General features: G+C 48.1%; 9 protein-coding genes and 1 non-coding gene across 10 annotated transcripts; 7 read left to right on the top strand and 3 right to left on the bottom strand.

Annotated features, from left to right (window-relative positions):
• Positions 1–563: 563 nt before the first annotated feature.
• On the bottom strand, positions 564–1994 carry ATNIH1004_001448 (serine/threonine-protein phosphatase; the record flags this gene model as incomplete). The annotated part of the gene is made up of 3 exons (XM_033566147.1): positions 564–566; positions 634–1909; positions 1978–1994. 3 exons carry the CDS (start codon positions 1992–1994, stop codon positions 564–566), a joined length of 1296 nt encoding a protein of 431 aa, XP_033431904.1.
• A 671-nt stretch (positions 1995–2665) lies between these two features.
• ATNIH1004_001447 (uncharacterized protein) lies at positions 2666–3115 on the top strand (the record flags this gene model as incomplete). The annotated part of the gene is made up of 1 exon (XM_033566146.1): positions 2666–3115. One exon carries the CDS (start codon positions 2666–2668, stop codon positions 3113–3115), a length of 450 nt encoding a protein of 149 aa, XP_033431903.1.
• A 381-nt stretch (positions 3116–3496) lies between these two features.
• Positions 3497–4269, top strand: alg3 (dolichyl-P-Man:Man(5)GlcNAc(2)-PP-dolichol alpha-1,3-mannosyltransferase; the record flags this gene model as incomplete). Its single annotated transcript, XM_033566145.1, has 2 exons — positions 3497–3668; positions 3722–4269. 2 exons carry the CDS (start codon positions 3497–3499, stop codon positions 4267–4269), a joined length of 720 nt encoding a protein of 239 aa, XP_033431902.1.
• Positions 4270–5042: 773 nt separating this feature from the next.
• ATNIH1004_001445 (putative eukaryotic translation initiation factor eIF1a-like protein) lies at positions 5043–5502 on the bottom strand (the record flags this gene model as incomplete). Its single annotated transcript, XM_033566144.1, has 2 exons — positions 5043–5139; positions 5192–5502. The coding sequence occupies 2 exons, from the start codon at positions 5500–5502 to the stop codon at positions 5043–5045; spliced, it is 408 nt and encodes a 135-aa protein (XP_033431901.1).
• A 281-nt stretch (positions 5503–5783) lies between these two features.
• ATNIH1004_001444 lies at positions 5784–5905 on the top strand. Its single transcript has one exon. It is a non-coding gene; the product is annotated as a tRNA-Tyr (tRNA).
• A 2291-nt stretch (positions 5906–8196) lies between these two features.
• Positions 8197–12045, top strand: pkcA (protein kinase c; the record flags this gene model as incomplete). Its single annotated transcript, XM_033566143.1, has 9 exons — positions 8197–8632; positions 8706–8972; positions 9047–9622; positions 9686–10081; positions 10141–10575; positions 10646–11183; positions 11253–11454; positions 11520–11925; positions 11984–12045. 9 exons carry the CDS (start codon positions 8197–8199, stop codon positions 12043–12045), a joined length of 3318 nt encoding a protein of 1105 aa, XP_033431900.1.
• Positions 12046–12988: 943 nt separating this feature from the next.
• ATNIH1004_001442 (uncharacterized protein) lies at positions 12989–14665 on the top strand (the record flags this gene model as incomplete). Its single annotated transcript, XM_033566142.1, has 3 exons — positions 12989–13105; positions 13165–13981; positions 14043–14665. 3 exons carry the CDS (start codon positions 12989–12991, stop codon positions 14663–14665), a joined length of 1557 nt encoding a protein of 518 aa, XP_033431899.1.
• Positions 14666–15006: 341 nt separating this feature from the next.
• Positions 15007–20309, top strand: ATNIH1004_001441 (uncharacterized protein; the record flags this gene model as incomplete). The annotated part of the gene is made up of 10 exons (XM_033566141.1): positions 15007–15183; positions 15273–17781; positions 17830–18112; positions 18168–18512; positions 18565–18733; positions 18784–18882; positions 19266–19324; positions 19395–19401; positions 19483–19789; positions 19915–20309. The coding sequence occupies 10 exons, from the start codon at positions 15007–15009 to the stop codon at positions 20307–20309; spliced, it is 4350 nt and encodes a 1449-aa protein (XP_033431898.1).
• A 315-nt stretch (positions 20310–20624) lies between these two features.
• VMA8 (H(+)-transporting V1 sector ATPase subunit D) lies at positions 20625–21827 on the bottom strand (the record flags this gene model as incomplete). Its single annotated transcript, XM_033566140.1, has 8 exons — positions 20625–20839; positions 20892–20932; positions 20989–20998; positions 21056–21104; positions 21164–21489; positions 21560–21570; positions 21630–21742; positions 21813–21827. 8 exons carry the CDS (start codon positions 21825–21827, stop codon positions 20625–20627), a joined length of 780 nt encoding a protein of 259 aa, XP_033431897.1.
• A 321-nt stretch (positions 21828–22148) lies between these two features.
• On the top strand, positions 22149–24931 carry SYF1 (mRNA splicing protein SYF1; the record flags this gene model as incomplete). The annotated part of the gene is made up of 5 exons (XM_033566139.1): positions 22149–22190; positions 22250–22366; positions 22429–22482; positions 22575–24586; positions 24649–24931. The coding sequence occupies 5 exons, from the start codon at positions 22149–22151 to the stop codon at positions 24929–24931; spliced, it is 2508 nt and encodes an 835-aa protein (XP_033431896.1).
• Positions 24932–25410: the final 479 nt, after the last annotated feature.

Below are 25410 nucleotides of genomic sequence, written 5' to 3'. Positions count from 1 at the left end.
GATTTTCCAAGATATTACAGCTCACTTCTTGTGTATTAATTTTTCGATATACTTTGATATATTCTCACGCAAGAAAATTTTTTGGACAGCATTTACACTTGCAGATCATCCCACAACTGTAATCAACAGACTTTAAAAATAAAATCAAATTTGGTGCACCGGCATAGCGAATGGGTACGGTACCACCTATAAGTGGTAGTATGTCACTTATCATAGTCTCATGTCTTACTCCCCACTATTGTCAGTCAATCAATTCTGCTAAGGTGTATTTACACTATGTGCGTTGGCTTCATAAGTCTAGTCAACTCACTCCGTGTAAAGCAAGAATCAAGGCATACAAGTTAATATACTGAATTGCATCTTTTGTTTTCCGTTCAACCATAAGACAATACAGAAGATAACTCCGACTTTCAGTTCCCAAATACACATCTAAATCATCACTGGGTCTCAAAGGAAATAAATAGTCGCATGGTGTAGCCTATATAAGCACCAAAAGAGAAGAAAGAAGATGAAGAACGTCACAGAGAAAGTTGAATGCACGGGAATCGTGGACATCATTGGTATCACTGGATCAGATCAAAGTCAGTATAGGTCACTCGCATCGAGTTGGGGCTAATTTTCCGGGCCGCTTACCAAGAAATAATCAGCAACAGGTTTCTTCGCAGGCATGCCTCTAGTATCCTGCGCAGCTGCCTCGAATACCCTGTATCTCCGTCCAGGGCTCCTCATTCCAGGCTTATCTGTCGCTAATGCACCATTGCTTCGCCCGTAGTCCCCGTTACTTCTGGTAACTGTGCCTCCGTTACTGGTATCTTCGCCCAGCTCCAGGATGGCAGCGACATTTCCACAGCGGTAGCAGTAATTCGGGGCCGACCAGACAGTGACAATCCCACCGTCAAACATTTCCTTGTAGCCCTCCATTACGAGCTGATGAGCACGCGCAACCAGCGACAAGTCGTTTTTGTAGTTGAATTGTTTCACGATATCGCCGCCAAATAAAAACCCAGCACCACGCGGACTCAATCCCCAGCCGTCGATTTCGTCGGGGTCCGACCACAACAGATCACACATGGCACCTTCGTGGGGAACCTCCTGCTTTCTATCGATCAGGCGGATCTTGTCGACCGTGTCGATAAGCGGTGAGAGACCACCATGAACACAAAGAATGGCACCTGTTTTGTTGGACAGACTGCCTGCTCCATCTCCCGAAGCTCCCGTGCCGGGGGCACCTGTTCTAGTGGGGGCTTGGCCTGGGGCGACTGAGATGTCCCTCGGGGGTGAGATGTTTCTAGAATCTGTAGAGGTATCCGACAACGCGCGCTGTCTCTGTCGATAGGTGCTCATCGTAACCTCCCCTTTCGAGTTCAACACCTCGGTCTCTAATTCCCCATCATCGATGGCCATGGTGGACTGAGTCGAATCATTAACCACGGGGCCAGAAGGTTCAAGTTCCGAGCTTGCGCCAAGAACGATGGCACCTAGTGCCAGATAATCAAATACCTCACAGCAATACCGCCATACATTGGCACTGCCATATTTGCGGATACACTCGTCATAGAAGCCGTAAACGGTTGTGATCTGGCGGGATTCATGGTTTCCACGGATCAACGTCATGCGATCCGGATAACGAACTTTGAGACAGAGGAGGAGAAGGAAGGATTCAAGAGAGTAAAAACCGCGATCAACGAAGTCGCCCATGAACAGATAGTTGGTGTCGGGAACATCCCCTCCGACACGGAAGAGTTCCATAAGGTCATGGAACTGGCCATGAATATCTCCACAAATCGTGACGGGGGCATCCACACAGACAACATTTCCCTCCTCTATCAGTAATTCTCGCGCCTTGTAGCAGAGTTCTCGAACTTGCGTCTCGGGTATCAAACGACAAGCGCGTAGTTGCGCGATCGCCCTAAGCACCAGAAGATAGGAGTTAGCTCACAACACCATTTTCCCAACACGGGGACGAAGTCTCGGTACTTGTCTAGGTCACTCATCATGATCTATCGAAAAGGAAAGAAAAAAAGGTAGGAACAAGCAGCTGCGTCCACGCAGGGAGACTGATCGGCGGTTCCTGACGCTGAAGGGGGGGAGAGTCGAATCGATTGGACTTGGGGAACCCAGGAAAGAAAGAAAACAAAAACCACTATGTGTATTGAAGAAGGGCAGGCATCTTTCTCGTCTAGTACAGCGCCCGGGAAAGGTGAAGGAAGGGCCAGGCAGGGAGGATGGCCGAGAGAGATGCGGAGGAAGCTGACGAGGTCTTTTCAGTGGCGCGCTGTCACGCCCATCTTCGCGCTGGGCAGCCTCGGTCCAATAAAAGCGCCCGTAGATAAGATTAGATCTGATCGCCAAGCCCACGTCCGAATTCTTCCCCAAAAGAACGTCGCCTGTTTCTTCCGTGACTCCCCATCAGCCCGGAGGTCGAGGTCGATTTGCGCTGCCGTTGGAAAGACGATGCCCTCATTTTGGCGAGATTGGTCACTGTCGCTGTAGTTCAGTTGATACCTTCTCACCCCTCTTGTCATAAGGTACGTCCTTGTCCTCAGTCATATGTGGCCTGACCTGCGACTGATGACCTGTCCTGCGCAGTGAACACACCCCTCCCATGCCTGCGTGACGGATCACGTCCTCACTATAGTCATTTCTTCTCTCATTGATTAAGAATATGCCGCCACATCTACATCCCCGGTCGCGATCGACCACCTCTCTGTTCGCCGCCACCCTTCTAGCTTCCCTCTTCGTCGTCGGCATGCCGCATCTTTTCCCATGTCCCGCCCCACGTCGCACTCTGGCCGATTCCGAGATGATGCTCAACGAGGATGGACAACCAATTCAGAGACTTCGACGAAGGAGAAGGAAAGATACACCACCCGGCATGGAGGAAAACACGCTCTCTCATACACCACAAACTTCGGACGACGAAGTATCGACATTCCTACAACTGGAAGAAGAAGCAAAGAGACTAGCCATGACTGGCAGAGAGTGCCCTGTTCCAAAGCCTCGTGGTGTTTTAGGAGAATTGCTAGGCTTCTCCTCTCAAAAGGATGTACAGTGGCAACAGCTTCCGGGGAGCGGGCGTCAACGATCGGTTGTCTCGGGACAGGAGAATCTGTGATATAGTCCTAGAAAAGGACAATTTGGGAGGAAAATCAAGGCACTTTTGGCTACAATTATTGAAGCCCATTTTATGACTGAAAATGTAGCTGGTCCTGGTCATTACCGTCGCCCAAGGTATCTGGGGATCCTCAGAACCAGCAATATACCCTTGTACAGCTAGATAATGTACTAAAATCTGTGATTGATTACTACACAGTTATGCCTGTAAATTGAATGAACGATTTGAGTTTATTGATCTCGACCTCCACCCCCCTCATATATGCTTTATTCATGCTTGGTTGACGCATTTCTTAATGCGAGAAATGGAGCCATTCACTCCGACATGATGCGCTAAGCCGAAAAGGGACCGATATCATTGGCTCTCCCGTCAGAAAGCCACATGGAGCTCAGCACAACGTCGACAATGGATCTGAAGCGCTCGCTTTGCGACCTTTGTCTCAATCCCCGACATACAAAATGGATAGCCCCGCTCCTTGTCTTGGGCGACGCGTTTCTTTGCGCCTTAATCATCTGGAAAGTTCCATGTAAGCCACAGACCCCAGAAGCACCTCGTACGCTGCCTCGTGTTCTAAACAATGCGCTAATCCAAGACGTTGCGTTTTAGACACAGAAATCGATTGGAATACGTATATGCAGCAGATATCCTTATATATCTCTGGAGAGCGCGATTATACCTTGATCAAGGGGTCCACCGGGCCTCTTGTGTACCCCGCTGCCCATGTGTACAGCTACACAGCCCTCTACCATTTAACTAACGAAGGCCGGGATATCCTTCTTGGCCAAATCCTGTTCGCCATCCTCTATCTCGCGACATTGGTGGTGGTGATGATTTGTTACCAGCAGTCGAGGACCCCTCCATATCTGTTGTCGCTTCTTATCCTATCCAAACGACTCCATAGCGTCTTCATGCTGCGGCTTTTCAATGATGGCCTGGCGGCTTTCGCTATGTGGGTGGCCATACTTTTGTTCCAGAATAAGAAATGGACGCTTGGAGTTATTGTATGGTCTACTGGGGTGGCTGTCAAGATGACCCTGCTGCTTCTTGCTCCAGCAATTGCGGCGGTACTGGTCCTCAGCCATTCTTTTCTGTCCTGCCTACGACTTGGAATCTTGGCCTTGCTTATTCAGGTATACCTCTTTAATATCCATTGAAAGGCTTGTATGCAGTCAACTAATCAACGGGCAGGTCTTGCTCGCTATACCTTTCTTGCAGGCAAACCCTGTAGGGTATATTTCACGAGCCTTTGAACTAACCAGACAGTTTATGTTCAAGTGGACTGTCAACTGGAGGTTTGTGGGTGAAGAATTATTCTTATCTAAAAGATTTTCCCTTATCTTGCTAGCTCTGCACGTATATCTGCTAGGGTTATTTGCAGTCACGGCTTGGTTGAAACCCTCCGGATCTAGTCTGCCCGGCTTCTTGCGATCCTTATTCAAAGGACGCCACCGAGCAGTACCACTTTCCAAGCCTTTCATAATGACCGTGCTGTTGAACTCCTTGGCAATTGGCTTGTTGTGTGCCAGGTCACTTCATTATCAATTCTTCGCCTACATATCCTGGGTGACCCCCTTTCTTCTCTGGCGAGCGGGCGTTCAGCCGATCATCCTATTCGCGATATGGGCGCTTCAAGAATGGGCCTGGAATACGTATCCTAGCACCAAGTCAAGTTCTTTGGCCGTCATCTTTTCACTTTTCGTCCAGGTGTTTGGGGTGATTCTGAATAGGTCAGAGGCATTTAAGAACAGGCAACCCAAGCAGACCAGGAAGGAACACGTGAAATAATATGGGTTTCATCCATTTCTCTTTCAATGCTCGCATTCCGAGGTATCACGTTTGACGGAATACAAGGTATCCCCGTCCAAGCAGAAGAGAGCCCACGATCATGGATGTTCCCCGCCATTGGTGATTAAGAACTTAGAGTATGTCATGCATCAGAATCGTCTGACGGTGGCATTCTGCCCACATTGGACTCAACTTCATCATCCGATGCGAAAACGGGCTTCTTGTCGAACTTCTTTGGCCTGCAAGACAGTGTCAGAAGCGACCACACATGAAAGAATCATTATGACATACCAGTAGGGTGCTTTACGCCAGGATTTTTCATCTCGAACAATGTTAATGATCTCACCGCTGAGCTTGTTGTCTCGGCCTTCAAGAGTATTGGTGTCAATCACCACGTAGGATCCCCTCTTAATCCAAATGGTGGAACGAAACCGGGAGGGAAGTTCTACCAGTATCGACTCTTTGGAAGGGAGTTCCACCGCATAGACATTATTGCCAGTCGCTTTAATTGCTCGTGCGATGTGTTGTCCTAGTAGAAGCTCATCTGGTGGGGTTAGGGTCTCCTCCGCGGTGGCCAGCATCTTTCGACGGGGTGGGGGCATGGTCGCAATCGCTGATGGTGTATCAATAACTTGGTTTCCGAGTAAGAAGGGAATGTGTTCGGTTCAAATCGTTGCGAATTTATAATTTCGGTTATATCTGGGTCAAGAATTTGAGAATCCGGCGTGGTGGATTGGAGGATATCGAAGGTAGCTAAAGAAAATATGTTGATTTGTGGAAGTCAATGTGGAGACCTTTCCATATTAGGTAGACAAGAGCTCGATATCTTTTAAACAGCTTTGCTAGAGAGTAATTGGTAAAAAAAAAAAAATTTAATAATCACGGTCGTATGGGGTAGTGGTTATCCCTCCGGATTGTATGTTTCAGATTTCCTTTTCACAGATCTTAAGCTAATATATTACGCAGTTGATTCCGGCAACCCCGGTTCGATCCCGGGTACGACCTTCGAATTTTTTTTTCCTGATACTTCTGGGAGTACCACAATTAGCAATATACCCCACCCCTCCCCCCAAAAAATGGAAAATCAAGTTCTTCAACACAGTATCCATGCTGCCTGAGTAAACATTGTAGCATTCGAACAGTGTGTGTTTGATCTTGAGGGACCAGTTAGGAGTTGGCTCTCCACTGTCCCAAGCAGAAGTATAAAAAAAAAATTAAAAAAAAGACTGCATATAGTACACCCTAAGTATGTATACGGTGCCACATAAATAAGGGTATCCCATCTGAGCTAGGCTGATAGTTGCATTTGCGCAATTCCTAACTCGATGCCACTCAATTGCGCCACTATATTTGACATACAGTGTCTGCTGGACACCCTAGTATTGGAAGTTAATCTAAGTTCTATGTAAGCCAGATTATTTCAACTTATTGATTGACGAGGTGATGGTTGTCCCTAGAGGCACAAAGAATATATGAGAATTCTATGGCTTACAGTAGACGTACACAAGCTAGCTACCTTGACCTGCTCTCGTAGATAGTGGATAAATTTTACAAGACCAAGTTCTTCCACCACAGGTATAACCAGATAATTTCCAACTTTCTCTTCCTCCGAGGATAGTAAGGAGGGGGATAAAATACGTATCCAGAGAAGGAACTGGTCCTGATTCTCAGGCTGCAACTCGTGGTGGACTCATGCATCTTCTATCCAGTCTAGTCTTAGTGGAACAATTCTGTACAGGGAGAACAAAAAAGCTTGCTGATATGAAGAACACTGTTCTGAACTCCACTGGCATTGGATTATATGGGTGATACTCACGCGTGACCATGCTTACATGCCCCAGTACCTTACCATATCCAAACACTGGCTGGCGGCCCTTCTCTTTGTTACTTCTTTTCCATGTCACCCGCAATAAGGTACCAATCGCTCATCTTATGTGCTAGATCCGGAGACTGTACCCTGAAGAGTTCTGTTACCACATGGGACACTTGCAGGAGGTGCAATCTACAACAGCACTTCGCCTGATATAATGCACATTTTCTTCCAGGCAAGATATTCATCGGTGCATCACATGACACTGGGTGACATTTGACTCTAACTCTCCAGCAAGGGGGACGAAGTAGGTATCCCCTGCATGCTGTTCTAGCACCTCAGCTATTATCTAGACAGGCACACTACTCTAGGCGCATAAGACTTGCACTACATCCATTCTCTAGACCACCAAACGAGAAACATGGTGGTGACAAGTTGCTGCTCCTTAATTTATATACTATTATTATTTTGAAGGAATGGACTGGGAAAGATGGTGAATACATAGGATCAGAGGGAGAGCCGTAGGAACCTGGAGCAAGGCGTCTTCCACGTACTGGTTATTTTGTTTTTGGAAGAGATGAACATGTCCCAATGACTAGCCTCCGAATATTGAGCTTGTCTCATATCAATTTGGATGGCTAGATGAGTATCATGATAGTACTCTCATTAAGGATTGCCCTCTTAGTGAGAAAGAACTAAAGGGCAAAAGTAAGAAGAAAACGGGGAAGGGAGGGAGAGTGGGAGAGTAAGGGGGAAAGAAAAAGGTAGCCATCATTCAAGACCATGTGAATGGATGATGAATGTGGATTTGTATCGCCACGACCAGACCAGAAAAACACTTCTTCCAACTCCACCGGTCTAGTCCTTCGCTCTGCAGTTTCTTTTCCGTCCTTTCCTTTCAGATAGAATTTTCCTCCTAGACTATTCTTTATTCTGGCCCAGTATTCTTACCATAGACAAATCGATCGTCGAGCAAGAATTTAGGTGGAATTCACCCCTGGTGCCGGTACAAGTTGGGGATTGCGGGCGGTCAAAAACAAATTACCACCAATCCATCCATCCATCCAACTATCCCTCCGTCCGTTAATCGATTGAATGATTCCTTTGAGATCTTCGTTTCGCTCTGTATCTTTGTTCGTTCCTTCTTTCTCTTCTTCCTGGTGGGATAGTCGCCTCTTGCTCGATCGAGAGGGGTGTGCTTGGTTGTCTCACCATTTTCCGAGTGGCATTAATTAACGTTGACAGTTCCGTTGCGATCGATCGATCCATCAATTCCCCCTCTCTTCCTGCATCTGTCAACGAGAGCCCCACGACCACCCCTCCCTTCCTCCCCTAACTCCATCGGTTGGCTCTATCGAGTCATTTGGGGTCCCATTCTCGGCCTCTATTCTTTTGTTGGGAGGTCGCATTCTCCACGCTCTCCTCCCTTGTCCCCCTCCCCTCCTTCCTCCTGCCTAATCCCATCGTTGTCGGTCCTCCCTTCATCATGGACGGGGACGACCTCATCGCCTCAGTCTACCGCAAGATCGAGCGGGAAAAGGCTCTTATCACTGCTGCATCAAATATGCGCCAGTCCACCGATAACCCCTTGGTACAACAGAGGGTCGATGCGAACATTCGCGATGGTCGGAAGAACATTGCGTATTTGGAGGAGAAGATGAGAGAGCTGCAGTTACGCCGCATGGGGCAGGAAGGTGGCTCCCCCACAGAGAAGCGTCTCCCGCCTGCTCCTGGTGCAGGCCCGGTCCCTCCTCCCAAGGACTACGCGCCGGGCTACGAGGGTAATGAACAAGCAGACTATGAGGAGTCCTCAACCCCGTATCCGCACGGGGGAGCCGGCTCCATGCCATCAGGCGCTCCTTACAATGACCCTCGACCATTTGCTTCAGTGCCCAAGGCCCGACCAAATTATACGAAGCTTGGTAGGCCTTCCCTTCCTGGTAAATGCAACACTTGTGAGCAGATTTTCTAACTTATGTTGTCTTCGGTCTCAAGACCTGATCAAATATGATACTCCTTATCTTGGTCCAAAGATCCAACTTATGCTGTCCCAGCTTGAATTCAAGCTGAGCGTTGAGAAGCAATATAAAGCTGGAATCGAAAAGATGGTCCGCCTTTATCAGGATGAGGGTGACCGGAAGAGTCGCGCGGATGCCGAAGGTCGGCGGATTGAGAGTAATCAGAAGATCCAGCTGTTGAAGCAGGCGCTCAAGCGATATGAAGATCTTCATGTCGACATCGAATCAACAGACACTCCGGATGGTAGGGACTTCCTTCGGCCCAGAGTCGCCGCCGTTTCACTAGCTGACCCATGTCCTTATTTTGCCCTCCACCAGATGAAAGTTTAAGCACACCAAACCTGCGAAAGCCCCTCACCGGTTCCTTAATGTTGCGGATTCTTGCCGTCAAGGATGTCGATCACGCTGCCGGCTCAAGATTCTCCAGAGGCCCCGAGACGTTTGTGGTTCTCAAGGTTGAAGATGCTATCAAGGCGAGGACCAAAGCAACTCGGACCGACAGATGGCAGGACGAGTCGTTCAATATCGATATCGACAAGGCGAACGAAATTGAGCTTACCGTATACGACAAATCAGGAGACAGGCCCACGCCGATTGGTATGCTGTGGGTGCGCATTTCTGATATCGCGGAAGAGATGCGCCGCAAAAAGATCGAGTCGGAGTTTAATGCGTCTGGTTGGGTTTCCGCAGATAAGATGGAGGATGGAAGCACGCCTGGACGGCCTGACACCGCCGGGCCCGCGGGATCGCCCCGTGCTGCTGTCTTTCCTGGACAGCCTGGTGCTTCAGCTCCAGGAGGTGCGCCAGGCCCGGCTGGGGGTGCAGGCCCTGTGATGATCGATTCTTGGTTTGCGTTGGAGCCCGTTGGTCGGATTCAGTTATCACTGGGTTTCGGTAAGTCTCTATTCTGATACTTACTGTATTGCGGAGCCAAATTGTGCTAACATTTGTCTTTAGCCAAGCAGCTGAAGGATCGTCGGCCATTCGACATTGGTCTCAACCGTCAAGGTGCCGTCCGCCAGAAGAAGGAGGAAGTTCATGAGAAACAGGGTCACAAGTTCGTCACGCAGCAGTTCTACAATATTATGCGCTGTGCGCTCTGTGGCGACTTCTTGAAGTATGCGGCTGGTATGCAGTGCGCCGACTGCAAGTACACCTGCCATCGTAAATGCTATCCAAAGGTTGTCACCAAGTGTATCAGCAAAGCCAACTATGAGACGGATCCCGACGAGGAGAAGATCAACCACCGTATCCCACATCGCTTCGAGGGCTTTTCCAACCTCTCCGCCAATTGGTGCTGCCACTGCGGGTACTTACTGCCCTTCGGGCGCAAAAGTGCCAAACGATGCTCAGGTACAGTAACCGGGAAACTGACCTATAGGATATGGCTGACGGATATATGTTCCCCGCAGAATGTGGCCTTACATGTCATGCCCACTGTACTCACCTTGTACCTGATTTCTGTGGAATGTCCATGGAGGCAGCCAACCAGATCTTGGAGACCTTGATTCGGGCCAAGAACCACAACAAATCCGCCTCTGTTAGTTCAGGTCTTAGTGGCCGGACCCTTCGGACAGGAGGGCCAACACAAGCCCCGACGGATAACGCCGCTCTTGCCTACCCACAGAAGCCTACCGAGAGCCCATACGGGGCTCCTCAGAGACAACCTTCCGCTGAAGCTGTGAGCGCCGCAACCAACTCTTATATACCCCCGCAGTCACCCGCTGCTGCACAGCGACAACACATGCCCCCAAGAACTTCGTCCTCATCCAGCCCCGCTGCCGCCGCTGCCGCTGTGGCAACGGGCCTGCGCTCTCCCCAGCTTCAGCAGCCACAGCAGCCACAAGGTTTGTCTAACCAATGTTCCTAATACCGCTTTTGCCAGAGAAACGTTGAAACTGATAGCTGGTGACTAAGTGGATACGGGCCGTCCTGTGCAACCCCAGCCGCCTACGCATGCTCATTATGATCCAGCGGTGTACGCATCTTACCAGCAGGGCATCCCACCACCCCAAGCAATGCAACCGGTGGCCTCACCCTACGGCATGCCGCAACAACAGCCTATGCAAGTAGTGCCGCAGCAAATGGCCGTGAAAGAAGAGATCCCTCCCCAGCAACCAACGATTAGGATTGGGCTGGACCACTTCAATTTCCTGGCGGTCCTTGGTAAAGGTAATTTCGGAAAGGTCATGCTGGCGGAAACCAAGAGCACCAAAAAGCTTTATGCAATTAAGGTGTTGAAAAAGGAGTTCATCATCGAGAACGACGAAGTGGAAAGCACAAAGTCGGAAAAGCGCGTCTTCTTGATTGCGAACAAGGAGCGTCACCCTTTCCTTCTTAACCTCCATGCTTGCTTCCAGACCGAGACCCGGGTGTACTTTGTCATGGAGTACATTAGTGGTGGTGATCTGATGCTACATATCCAACGCGGCCAGTTCGGTCTGAAGAGAGCACAGTATGTTCTCAACAAACTCGACACTCTTTGTTTCGCGAGATGAAAGGAGGCTAATAGCGTCTTCTATAGGTTCTATGCTTCAGAAGTTTTATTGGCGCTCAAGTACTTCCACGAGAACGGTGTCATTTACCGTGATCTGAAGCTTGACAACATCCTCCTGACCCTGGATGGTCATATTAAGATTGCCGATTACGGTCTCTGCAAAGAGAACATGTGGTATGGTGCCACTACGAGCACATTCTGTGGTACACCAGAATTCATGGCGCCCGAGGTAAGTCCAGATAGCAACTACCTAGTAAATCTAACATGGATTCTGCTTACTGATGCCGCGCAAAGATTCTCTTGGATAAGAAATACGGCCGAGCAGTTGACTGGTGGGCTTTTGGTGTGCTTATCTACCAGATGCTTCTGCAACAATCTCCCTTCCGTGGTGAAGACGAAGATGAAATCTACGATGCTATCCTTGCGGATGAACCGCTATATCCGATCCACATGCCTCGCGATTCTGTGTCTATCCTCCAGAAGTTGCTCACTCGTGAGCCGGAACTGAGACTTGGTTCGGGACCAACGGATGCCCAGGAGGTCATGTCCCACGCCTTTTTCCGGAATGTCAACTGGGACGATATCTATCACAAGCGCGTTCCTCCGCCATTTATGCCTACGATCACGAGTCCCACTGATACGAGCAACTTCGACCAGGAATTCACCAGCGTTACGCCGGTCCTCACGCCCGTACAGTCAGGTAAGACAGTGATGGACTTTCATAATACTTCTCCATGTACTAATGCCCACTATTACAGTTCTTTCCCAGGCCATGCAGGAGGAGTTCCGCGGCTTCTCTTACACTGCGGACTTTGCTTGATTCGACCTACCTCTATTGGGAACTATCGGGCTGGACTCTACATTTAATATTTACATCTACTTGCTGTGGACTTTGGAATTCTGCGTTTGCCTGTCTTCTTGATCGCCAGTTGTCTTCGGCGCTGGTAGCGCCGGGAATGTTGTTTCACATACCCTTAAGAGTTTCGAGAGCCGTGAGCGCCGTTAGGGCTTTTATGGATGCTGACGAGATGAGTGGTTTTGTTCTGGGGACGGGGTGTTTTCTCTTCTGTTGTGTCCAGCATTCTGCGCTGCTCGGTTTATTGCCTTGGAAGATTTTAATTAATTCCCATTCTCTGATTGTAATTCTGCGTCCATCTTGTCCTATGCCTTCACTCCCGGTGGTTTCGTAATCTCCTCTGTCAGTCAAGCAGTTTTTCGCCGTGTTTGAAAGGGGCTCCTGCTTGAATCGTGTGTTCTTTGTTCCGCATGTGTTTTGCTGTTCATGCCATGCAAGTTGTATCCGGTTCGATTTCTTCCACCGTCATCTGCAGTGCCTCCACACTACTCTTTATCTCGTCCCAACATCCGTTTCATCCAAACAAAGACCAAGCCCATAAGAAGATGCCAGAATAGAAATGCCTAGTTCATCCAATTACGGGCTCCCAATCATCCTTTCAGGTGAGTCCAGAGGATGTTTGCAATCCAATTTCATTGTCCGCAGCCCAAGGCCACACAATTGAGCGCCCGGACCTGCCTTGTGTGATTCGAGTCACTCAGACTTGACATACTCGTTTTCTCTTCGTATTAAATGAACTCCCGCTGCTTCCCTCGCTGCTTCAGCTATTCGTGGAACACAGTTCCCTCCCCTTTCTATTACTATCGATGAGGCATAAGTAAATAAACCCACAGTTTTAACGCCATCCACAAGTGATAAGATCCCAAACAACCGAGTGAACACTCTTTCATCCTCAACTCAGCTGACAATGAACGGATCTCATCTACAGGCGTCTCATGAGCGCGCTGATGCCCACTACCTTGTCATTACGAAGGGACAGCGCTCGGATATCAGTGAATCACATACGGAGACAGACTGGGATTCGGTTTGTTTCTCAAATTCAGAAAAATGATGGAGGAAGACATCACTCACAAATATAACCAGGAGACGCAAATGGAAGAGCTCTCATTGAGCGAAAAGACTATTCGTACACCGAAGCGAAAGTCACAGAAGACGGATTCCCGTGATGCCGCTTATGCTCCCGAATTTGCCAACAGCGACTTAGAGGAGGCCCCTTGCATACCCAAGCGAACGCGGAAGAAGAGGAAACTCAGCCCTGCCGATACGCCTATGCCATTCCCCAAAGCCAGACTGAAGAGCAAATCCCCCTCAAAAAAAAAGATTGTTGGAGAACAAAAGGGGAACACATCTGTAGACCAAGAAGATGCAGAAGGGATTGTGCTTGCCTCCTCAAACTCTAGCGATACTGCAGTGGAACTCCTAAGCGATTCCATAATCGATGCAACGGACGAGGCACTACATGGCTCGCCACGCTTTATCACTGATTCATCTACTCTCCAAACAGACCATGCCAATTCTTTGAACAAGACGAAGACAAGAAAGAAAACTACTATGCCAAAAAAGGATGCATCCTCATTTGTACCTCAGCATAATGGTGATGAGGATTATGAGACTGATAGTGTAGCGTCTATGCGCATTTCGAAGAACGAAAAATCCGCAATGGTCTTTGATTTCTCCATGGAGAGGGCCGGGCGTTGGACTGATGCCGTCAATCTCCCCAAGAATATCTACAACGAAGAAGAGAAAAACCTCTATTTCAGGCTCTCCATGCGCGGGTTCGAGCCCGTTTTCCCAAGACATTGGCAGTTTGATTTTCCAACACTTCCCGAGTCCTTATTTCCTCGCCCAAATAAAGGGTTTGAGCCGATTGTTCAGGTACTTGGACGCTCCGAGTTCTATGGTGAGTTAGAAGATAGATTATGCTTCCATTCCGTGGGAGGCCATGCTTACACGCACACTAGCAATCAAATCACTGGCCACTCTATTCACACTCGGGGGGCGTGTCAGAGATTGTAAGATTTTGCGGAAGAGACCAGAACCTCTGATCAAGGAAGCTATCAGAAAGTATATTCGTTGGGCTATGGATGATGCAAAGATATACGTAGGTCCAGAGGCAGTCCCTGCACACGCTATTTATGCTCAGAGGCAAAACGAATCGATTCTTGACGCCTTGAAGAGGCTCAACCGACGTCTCCATTGGCTTGTCAGTCAATACCACAAGACCTTGAGTGTGGCATCTGTTGGTGAATATAATACTTCACACAGTGCCGGACCTAATACAAGGAAAGCTGGTCATGATTTCCACCGAAAATATCCTGTTCTCATCGGGTTTATTGTATCCGGTCCAACGGTTGTCATATTAACTCTCAATGCGGACCCCACGAGTAGCACCGAAAAAACGGACAGCACATTCATGTGCCAGTTTGACCTTGGGGAAAGGGGTCAAGATGTATGGAACTCACTGGCAATTGCAATCACAGGCATGCACATCCGCAGGACCATAGGTCAGCTTGCAGCGGATGGCTTGGCTGGATTCAAGACGACTCCTGTTGATGAAGATATTAGTTCGGATCCTGATATTTGATATACTCAGATTTTTTCATAGGCGCAAATAATATGCTTCCTAATCTTGTTGAATTTAAAGAATGCAATAGATCTATGTGGATACATATTTCCTCCTGCTATCGTCATAGTAATTCTACGAATATCCTTTTGGCACTTTTTCTATAGATACATCACAGAGATATAATCCAAATGAATATGCGCTCCTAACTCCTAATTATTAATAGAGATTTGGATAAACTTATAGTTGTTGGAACCTATACAGGTCACATGACCACTTTCAACGCTGACCGAATTTCCGCCATGCGACCTGTTAGCATTCGAGGAGAGGTGGCTTCCATCCTCTAGGTGTAGAGCCCCATTATGGATGCAGAAGATGACAGGGAGGTCAAACTCCAGCGTGCTTCTGGGGACCTTATGAAGGAGTTCTCAGATAAATTGCCGTCTCTGCTTTGGAAAACTCGAACCGAGCAGGGTGGTGATACCCGTGTTCCACGAAGATGGGCGCACGCGGCAAAGACAGAGAAACTCGTAAGCCTTGTAAGTCTACGGGTTCACTCTCAGGGCAAGAATGATAAATGAATAATCGAAAGACCTTCTTCGATTACTAACAATGGGATTCACTACAGCTAGAACCTTTTCAAGAATGGCCTCAGTTATTGGATCCATACCTGCAAACGCTTTTGCCATACCTGGTTGATGCTTTCTTAGCGTACCTGATCAAGCATCGTGATCAATATGCTCTTCAGCCATCCAGCTCCCAGCAAACTCAGGAACTTTATCCCTTGCCGAGGGCGGCCTGTAGGCTCCTTTACACGTTCTGTAAGGTTCGTGGGGTGAAAGTTATTAGCAGGTTTTTGAACAATGAGCCGAAATATCTTGATCCGTTACTGCGGGCATTTATTGAATGGGATTCAGTTAGTCAAGAAGATACTGAGAGTTCACTTGGAAGGTATTCACAACGGCTTTTGTGGGAAGAGCGCTATATAATGCTCACCTGGCTCTCGCATCTGCTGCTTGCCCCTTTTGATCTGACGTCTATGTCATCAGATGATATTCCAGTCCCGTACGACAATCTAAACCGGCTTGGTTCATTGCCAAGCGGGACATCAACATTTGCCAAATCTCTCCTGTCAGTGTCACTGAACTATGTCAATGTCCCTGGAAAAGAGCGTGAGGCTGCTTCTGCACTTCTCGCGCGGCTTGTGCTGCGTCGAGATATGCAGACCATAGGACTTTTGACTACTCTTACTGAGTGGGCGTTCTCTATCGTTCAACCCACAGACAGGTCAGAGCCTCCTTCCCTCTACACTTGTATTGGTGTACTGTCTTTTCTAGCCCGCTTGGGGACATCTGGCCAGGTCGAGGAATTTGCCCCTTTGATCGTGCCAGTCTTTGACCAGACTTTACGCGTTGCACAGGGGACGTCAGAGGTGTCTGAAGTAATAAAGTCTTCTGCGCTGGCAAGGAAAATTATCATTAAAATCATCCGCACAGTGACAGTAATGGCCTTGTCACTCAGCGAAAGGCCAGGTAACCCGCTCTCAGATGACATATATTCTTCAATACTGGAAGAGGCAATCGATCACTTCCTAGTGGCACTCGCTGATAAGGATACACCTGTGCGATTCGCTGCTAGCAAAGCTCTGAGTGTAATCACGTTGAAGCTTGACCTGGACATGGCTAGGGAGGTCATTGAAGCCGTCACTGGTTCACTGGAGGAGAATATTTTATATGAAAAGAGTGATGGTACCATTGTGACCCCATTAGATGCGCGGGTACTCGGGGTGCATAAATTGAAACGAAACCTGAGCGCAGTTGACCCTCAGCGATGGCAGGGCCTGATATTAACACTGGGTCATCTCTTATTTCGTCGTGCTCCGCCAACAAGGCAACTTCTTGAAGTAATTCAACCTCTTGTTTCTGGGCTTGATTTCGAACAAAGGTCATCAACTGGAAATTCCGTCGGTACTGGAGTGCGAGATGCCTCATGTTTCGGTATATGGGCTATATCCCGCAAGTATACAACCCAGGAGCTGTTGGAGTTGAAACCGCAGGCAATAAATACCCCTACAAATCAAAATGAAACAAGCGTCTTGCAGATATTGGCTATAGAACTGGTGTGTGCTGCCTGCGTGGATCCATCGGGGAATATCCGGAGAGGCGCTTCTGCTGCCTTACAGGAATTGGTTGGGCGTCATCCGAATACTGTTGCTGAGGGGATATCACTTGTGCAAGTTGTGGACTACCACGCTGTGTCTCGACGTTCAAGGGCAATAAACGAAGTTGCAAAGGCGACTGTCGACCTAAGCCCTCATTACTGGAGTCCCCTTGTTGAATCGTTAATGCACTGGAGAGGAATTGGGTCACCTGCCGCCGAGTCTAGGAGGCAAGCAGCAAAAGCAATAGGGGCTCTTAGCACTCAGGACTCCTATAAGTCCATGGGACTAGTTCTTCGGAGATTGGTCGATAAGCTTAATAGTCTTCCTCAGAGTAACGTTGAAACAAGACACGGCTGTTTCCTGGCACTTTCTGCTATAGTTGAAGCGTTCAATGACCACCGAGAGACTTTCCAGGATATGAAGGACTCCTCTGAGGCAAGAGATGTTGTACACCAAATTGGGGAGCTTTGGAGCATATTCAACTCTGCAGCTGGTCCTACTAAAAAAGACCTAACACTTCAAATTTCACGACCGGAGTTGACTGCAGAAGCAGCGTCGTGTCTGATATTTTCTCTATCCCGGTCAGTGTCTCATGGAACGGCCCTGAAATGTCCACAGCCGTCTACTGATTTGCTGGACAAAGCGCTTGAAACGCTTTTGCTTTGCGTTTCGAGAGGTGAAGACATTTCTATCGAGACATCCTCTTCTTCACTATCTAGTTTATTTCCCCTTCTAACATTGACAAAACAGCATGAAACTATTCAAGACTGGTTGTCACACATCCACGCGACTTGGAAGTTACCTACCAGCCGCGGCCAGATTTCAGTGCTCGGTGCCGTTTTCAAGCAACTTGATCCCGAGAATAGTCTGAGGCAATCCATCGTAGAAGAATTACTGCGATGCGCCGACAAGGAAGAGTTGATCGAAAAACGTGTAGTAGCGGTGAAAAGCTTGAGTGCGGTATTGCCGCATATAGGTACGCAACTCCATAGAATTAAGTGGGCAGCAATTTACCATAGAACAGACGTGACGGATACCATCGCCGACCATATAACTAGGCTTTTGAATGATTACACAACTGATCGGCGGGGTGATATTGGATCCCTGATTAGGCTGGAGGCGATTCAGGCGGCAAAGATAATCTTTGAGAAGGACTCGAGTCCTGCATCTTTCACTCCGCGTATTCAAACGATTGTCGGATGTCTATGTCGGCTTGCAACTGAAAAGTTGGACAAGGTCCGTCTTCAAGCTTGGCTATGCCTGCAGAGTTTTTGGGAGACAGCCAAGGATTTCCCGCCATTACAGAGGTGCGAACTCGGGTAGCTTTGGAAGATAGGTGAAGGTCTATGCTGACTGTAGCAGACGATACGAACATTTCAGTCATGTTTCTTCAACAGACTATTTCCTTCAGATTCTTGAGCTGGACGCCATTGACTGGCTACGTGTACCGCTACTACAGGGTATTGCAACTTCCGCTGCTGCAGGAACTGAAAGACTTATTCGTTCTACTCGTTCGGCTTTGGTGCAAAGGATCAAAAGCCGTGAGGGAGTACATCAGCAAGCCGCTGTTGTCTCCGTCATCAAAGATCTTTTGATTATATTGAATGATAACCTGCTAGTTGATCGTTATACCGTGCCAGTTATGGAGCTCCTGGCCTTTTTAGTGGATGGATACATCTCCTCAATTCCTGAAAAATCAAAGCCAAGGTCAGTTCTTTTCTTCTTTTTATACTTAACCCAGCTTCATTTGACCGAATAGCAGTTTCCAAAAACTATTCGTTCTTGTGCAAAAAGCGCATTTCAAATCCTCAAATATTGCAAGATTAGAAGCTGCAATTGGAGTCTATGCCCCCTTATCACGACTAGAACCTTTACGGCTTGACGTTCTCAAGAAAATGACGGGGATGCTTCTACATCCTTTTCCAAGAGTATGTCTGAATGTTGCACTGTATAAAAGCATAAGAATGACCGAATATAGGTTCGAAATAGCATTGCCGAGGCATTGTTCATGGAGACAGGACTAGACGTGGTCAAGCTTGAGGATTGGACTAGACCGCCCAAAGAGCTGAAAGGTCTAGTAGATGATTTATTGCGTGGGCTTTGTAAATAGTTATTTGACGCGACAGGAATCTGCGGACTATTTGAAAAAGAATTGAGCATTTGATTTTTTGATTTTTTTTAAAAAGAAAGGAAAGAAAGGCATGGTAGGATGAGGGTGGGAAGTAAACGAGAACAGAAAAGGATGCCTAAAAATAACTGCATCATCCGTGAATCGAACACGGGCCTCATCGATGGCAACGATGAATTCTACCACTAGACCAATGATGCTGCTTTCTTGAAACAAGAAAAGAAAACTTCAACATAATAAGTTATTAAAAGTGTCTCCCAAGTCTCCTCTTCCCGCAACTTAATTGAGATAGTTCTCTCGAAATTCATTGATCACCACAAGCTCTCCGATAGAAGCCCGTCCTGTCGGAAACCATGGCTACCATATCAGCAACTATTCCTCCCAGTCCTACGTAAGTTGCTTTTACTCTCTTTCCCCCATTCCTTCAGAGCAACGATAATCTAACTACATCGTTTCCGCAGAGTCTATGTATGTCCGACCTCCAAGAACCTTCCCCCAAAACGCCTGCAAGCCGCGAGCGCTCACTGACACTACATTGCGATTTATTAGGTTCGTAACCTGGAGGAGCGGATCAAAGTCGACCAGCTGAAGGTTGCGCTCGAGGAGATCTTCTCGGAATATGGAAACATCATTGAGATCGTTGCGAAGACGAATTTGAAAGCCAAGGGTCAGGCGTTCATTGTCTTCGACGATGTCGAATCTGCCACTCGTGCTATTGATGAAATTAACGGCTTTGAGCTCTTTGATAAACCGATGGTTTTGGACTATGCGAAGACGAGAAGCGACGCTACTGTTTTGCGCGAGGGTGGAAATGATGAGCTGGAGATACATAAGAGGCGGCGGTTAGCTGAGAAGGGTAGGTTTGTTTTGTTTCTTTTATTACCGCATATTTTTATGCAATTTTACTTCTTACCCCCCAACTGCCTTTCTGGACTATATATTGGGTGAATGGGAGTGGCTAACACAGTGACGTCGATATAGAACGTAAACAAGCTCATGAGGCACTTGAAGCCCAGAAGAAGCTTAAACGTCCACCTGGTGCCCCCGATACTGCTCGCCCAGCCAAAACAACCAAAGGAGCCGGTCTCAAGCCTACCAGTGGTGCTGCCGCGGCTGTCATCCCAGACGAATACCTGCCTCCAAACAAGATCCTGTTTTTGCGGGACCTGCCCGACTCAGCCGACCAGGACAGCCTTACAGCCGTGTTTGGCCGTTTCGAGGGGTTTCAGGAGGTGCGTCTCGTGCCCGGTCGCAAAGGGATTGCCTTTGTCGAATATGAGAACGAATCCGGGGCTATCAGTGCAAAGGAAGCTACCTCGGGTATGCCTATGGGGAGCGAGGGCAAGCCTATCCGGGTTACCTACCAGAGACAATGAAGTGAGGTGTGATTGTGTGGTCAAATTAGTTTTGGCGTTGGGGTGGGTTTCACTGGTTTAGTTTTATTTAGAATTTGCAGAAAAACCATGCGAATGCTCCATAATGGGATGCGATTGTCCTGGCCTTTTTTATCTTGCTTTTAATTTTGCCCTCTTTGTGTAAAACCCAGTATCGTAACAGGAGAAGGAATGTGGAGAGGCTGTGTATGGAGAACAAAATAGCTTATGAACAATACCAAAACAACTACAGGGTAAGAAACAAGTATGCTAGTTACACGAGACGCTACAGGATAAGAATGAAAAAGGAAAGAGGTGTTAGAAGATGACATCTGCGTCTTCTTGCTCCCCAAGAACATCGGGGGCATCGGGTACCTCCTTTTCACGCTCTGCTTCAGTTAGCCGTTTCTCTGCCTCTCGAGCAGCCATGACCTCGGCATCGGCGGCGGCGTTGTCTCGTTGTTTCTTGCCTGAAACTTTCTTCAGTCGGTAGAACTCCTCTCTGTCGAGTTCATCAAGTTCGGAGTTGATATCTAGAACAACTTAGCGGTGGGTGAATATGATGCATAGGAGTGGTATACTGACATTTGATAGTGTTTTCCGTACGAGGAATAATAACATGCTCACTAAGCCAGGAGGTTAGCAGACTGTCTTTATAGTCTCTTGGAAAGTGATATCTTACATGGCGTTGACTGTGATCGAAGTCAGTCGTTAAGCAGGAACTAGCTTGGAATGGCCTGGGTTCTTACCTCTCCGGTTGACAACCTTAATCACCTCATCCAGGATGACGAACGCAGTCTATTTGAAGATGCTTAGTAAGTATATACTATAAACCATAGACTAGCATCATTCCGTACCTGTAGACTGGCAAGCTCAACCAGAGTCTCTACCGCTCTAGCATACGTTTCCCGACATCGCTGCACTTGTTGACCTCCTTTTCCAAGACCAGTAAGGCCAAAGTCGTTGATTGAATCTTCCGTGTAACTCTCGAAATGAGGAAGAAGGACACCGGACACATTCTCTTGCTTGGTTCGGACACGGAATCGAGCCTGTTTAGCGGACTCTTGAATCTGGTAGCCGATATCGCCTCCAACAGCATAGCTCACTTCCGCTAGGGAAAAAGCGGCAATCTGCATGACGCGGCCCATTTTCTGCTTGGCTTCATCGATACGTCGAGTGATCTCTATCTTCCCATATCAGTTTTGGGCTACTGCGGGGAGGAGGCATTGGTTCTGGACGTCTGACGGTCTTACCGCGAAATCGTCTGTTGGGGGCATAAATTTAGTATCGCCATCCCCATGGCACCATAAATTGTAGACTTACTTTGTCAACGCTTCACTCTTTCTCTTCAACAAGCTGTGGCCAATCTCTGCGCCCTTCAGCTTACCCTTCATCAACCCCAATGACTGACGAGTCGGGAAGACTGCTTCACGGCCCTACACCATCGCAAACGGGTTAGCGAGCATTCAGCTATCGAAGAAAATTACAATGATAGAGAAGACACACCACGGCACCCGACATGACTGGTAGACCTGTGCCAATACACTATAGGTATCTAGAGGCCACGATAACGAGGTAAGATGACGAAACGCGATAATGAAGGGGAGCTTGGACCACCCCGTGAGCCGTGTCCAGCATGGCAGAAGATCACGTGCAGTGCGACTTCATCTTTCACTCACATCGGATCGGATTCCTTCTCAGCGCCACGAGAAAGCTCTCCAGTCTATGCGACACACCCCTCTATCTGACTCCGTGTTCACCGTGTGAGCTGATCCCGCTCGACTGAGTGGCGAAATGCCAGGGACACTCTTGCCCCCGAGATCACACCGGCAACACGCACAGATGGACCGAACAGTGGCCTCTGGGCCAGACTTTTATCTGATCGTAAGTAAAGTGGCATTGAGCTGTGAGCAGTGCAAGACTAATCTGCGATGTGATCACAGGCCGATCAGGACACAATATATGAACAAGATTTGTTTCGCGATCCCGGCAGCATCAAACCATGGCTTGCTTATATCGAGTATAAAAAGCAGCATGGCACGCTCTACGAACAGGCTTTTGTACATTTCCTTGCCGCGCATCTTTTTATGACCTTGCTGATTACTTATTTTGTCTTGTCCAGGTCATGGAGCGTGCGTGCAAACAACTTCCCAGATCTTACAAACTCTGGAAGATGGTAATTTTTCTTTTCTTCTTTTTCCCTTTTTTTTTTTTTTTTTTTTCTGAGAGGCTCTCTTCCATACCATTTACATGTACTGACCTTTGCAGTACCTGGAATTTCGGGCGAATCACCTTCGGGGACGTAATCCGACGATTTACCGGGCTGAGTTTCTGAAAGTGAACGCGCTTTTTGAACGTGCTTTGATCCTTCTTAACAAAATGCCCCGGATCTGGGAAATGTATCTTTCTTTCTTACTCCAGCAGCCCCTCGTGACACAAACTCGGCGGACTTTCGACCGTGCTTTGCGGGCGTTACCTGTTACTCAACACAACCGGCTTTGGAAACTCTACAAAACGTTTGCTCGTTCTGCCTCCGGCCAAACAGCAGTGAAGATCTGGGCTCGTTATATGCAGATTCACCCCGAAAATGCCGAAGAATATATCGAACTACTCGTTGAAATGGGACAGTACACCGATGCTGTGAAGCGATACATGGACATCCTTGACAACCCGCGTTTTCAATCAAAGGAAGGAAAGAGTCATTTCCAATTGTGGACCGAAATGGTGGATTTGTTAGTCTCAAAGGCGAAGCAGATCGAAACAGGCCCGCAAGTCGAAATTGATGTCGATGCAATTCTTCGCAGCGGAATCGAACGGTTTGCCGACCAGCGGGGTAAATTGTGGGCCGGATTGGCAACGTACTGGATTACAAGGGGCAACTTTGAGAGGGCGAGAGATGTCTTTGAAGAGGGCATTGTCACCGTTATGACCGTTCGAGATTTCACGCTGATTTTCGACTCTTACGTTGAGTTTGAAGAATCGATCATCGGAACCCTCATGGAATCCGCGGCGTCTCGCGCTGACAACGGCCAGACCGACGAAGAGGCTGATTTTGACCTCGACCTCCGAATGATGCGATTTGAACAACTAATGGATCGACGACCGTTCCTTGTCAATGACGTGCTGCTGAGGCAGAATCCAAACAACGTGATTGAGTGGGAGAAAAGGGTTGCTCTGTGGGGTGACAATAAACATGAGATTGTCCAGACCTACACGGCGGCTATTGCGGCCATAAACCCAAAGAAGGCTCATGGCAAGTTCTCTGAGCTCTGGGTCAACTATGCAAAATTCTACGAGACTGGTGGCGATCCAGACACCGCTAGGGTCATATTTGAGAAGGCCGTTAAGGTTCCTTTCAAGTCAGTTGTTGAACTCGCCGAGACGTGGTGTGAGTGGGCGGAAATGGAACTCCGCAGCGAAAATTTCGACAAGGCAGTTGAAGTTATGGCCAAGGCGACTCAAGCACCGAAGAAGTCGACAGTCGACTACTTCGATGAGACTTTATCTCCTCAGCAACGAGTTCACAAGAGTTGGAAGCTGTGGAGCTTCTACATCGATCTCGTGGAAAGCGTGGCTTCACTGGAAGAAACCAAGAACGTGTACGAGAGAATATTCGAGCTACGCATTGCCACTCCTCAAACAGTCGTCAACTACGCCAACTTCTTAGAGGAGAATAAGTACTTTGAGGACTCTTTCAAGATCTACGAACGAGGGCTTGATCTCTTCAGTTACCCCGTTGCGTTTGAACTTTGGAACCTTTATCTGACCAAAGCTGTGGACCGCAAGATTGGCATTGAGAGGCTTCGAGATCTTTTCGAACAGGCGCTAGATGGATGCCCCCCAAAGTTCGCGAAGCCACTCTATCTGATGTATGGTAACCTGGAAGAGGAACGTGGATTGGCCCGGCATGCAATGAGAATTTACGAGCGCGCGACCAGGGCGGTATCGGATGAGGACCGGTTTGAGATGTTTGAGTTCTATATCACGAAGTCAGCCTCGAACTTCGGGTTAACATCGACCCGACCTATCTACGAGCGTGCTATCGCCGCTCTTCCCGACCAGGAGGCCAAGGAAATGTGTCTCAAGTTCGCCGAGATGGAAAGGAGACTGGGAGAAATCGACCGAGCTCGTGCGATTTACGGCCACGCCTCTCAATTCTGCGACCCTCGGACCAATGCAGTGTTCTGGCAGAAATGGGAAGCATTCGAAGTCCAGCACGGAAACGAAGACACCTTCAAAGAGATGCTTCGTATCAAGCGCAGCGTTCAAGCACAATACAAGTATGTCAATTCCCCTCCAAAGGACAAAACCAAAAGGACGAAAGCTAACTCTTGCACAACAGCACGGACGTCAACTTTATCGCTTCCCAAGCGATTGCCCGCAGCCAACAGCGGACCCAGGACGGCGGCAAAGACAGCGAAGGCCAGCAGGAATATATCGATGGTGCATCAGAGCGTGCGGATGCCATGGCAGCTCTGGAGCGGCAGGCACGTGCTCCAGTGGGTTTCGTCGCCGCCAGTACAGGGCCCGAAGGTGGGAACCATCCGCCCCCAGAGAAACAGCAACCCGCTGCCCCGGTCAACCCAGATGCTATTGACCTTGATGATGACATGGATGCTGAATAGAAGAAAACACGATCACTCTTTCTGCTCTTTCCCTTTCCCCTTTGCCTCCCCTCCATCGATTGTCTGCACTTTGCTCTCTGCTGTTGGATAGTTGCGTGTGAATGTCACATTCCTTTTTTTTTTTTTTTTTACCTCTCCCATTACTTGTAATACATATCAGGCCACCTTCCTGCCAGTTCTCATTCAAATTTCCTGTTTTTGCTGAGTCTCCTCAACTGATGGCTCCGTGAGATGGTTAGACGAGTCCTGTACTGTACCACCTGTTGGTTTTTTTTTTTTTTTTTTTTTTTTTTTTTTTTTTTTTTTTTTTTTTTCACAGCTCCATTTGTTGCGTGATTCTCAACCAGTCAATGTGGTCTTGGTGATCTGTGTGATACCTTTGGAGTTCTGTATAAATGAACATTTGATTCATTCTCGATTTATACAACTAAGTCCCAGTCAGTCATGCTATGAAGTCTACAACAGTACAGATTACATTT

This window comes from Aspergillus tanneri (genome assembly GCF_003426965.1).
Source record: "Aspergillus tanneri strain NIH1004 chromosome Unknown AapTan_2_pilon_pilon_pilon, whole genome shotgun sequence".
NCBI classification, from domain to species: domain Eukaryota; kingdom Fungi; phylum Ascomycota; class Eurotiomycetes; order Eurotiales; family Aspergillaceae; genus Aspergillus; species Aspergillus tanneri.
The sequence above is the reverse complement of the archived record's forward strand: the minus strand, read 5'-3'. Positions and strand labels throughout refer to the sequence as shown.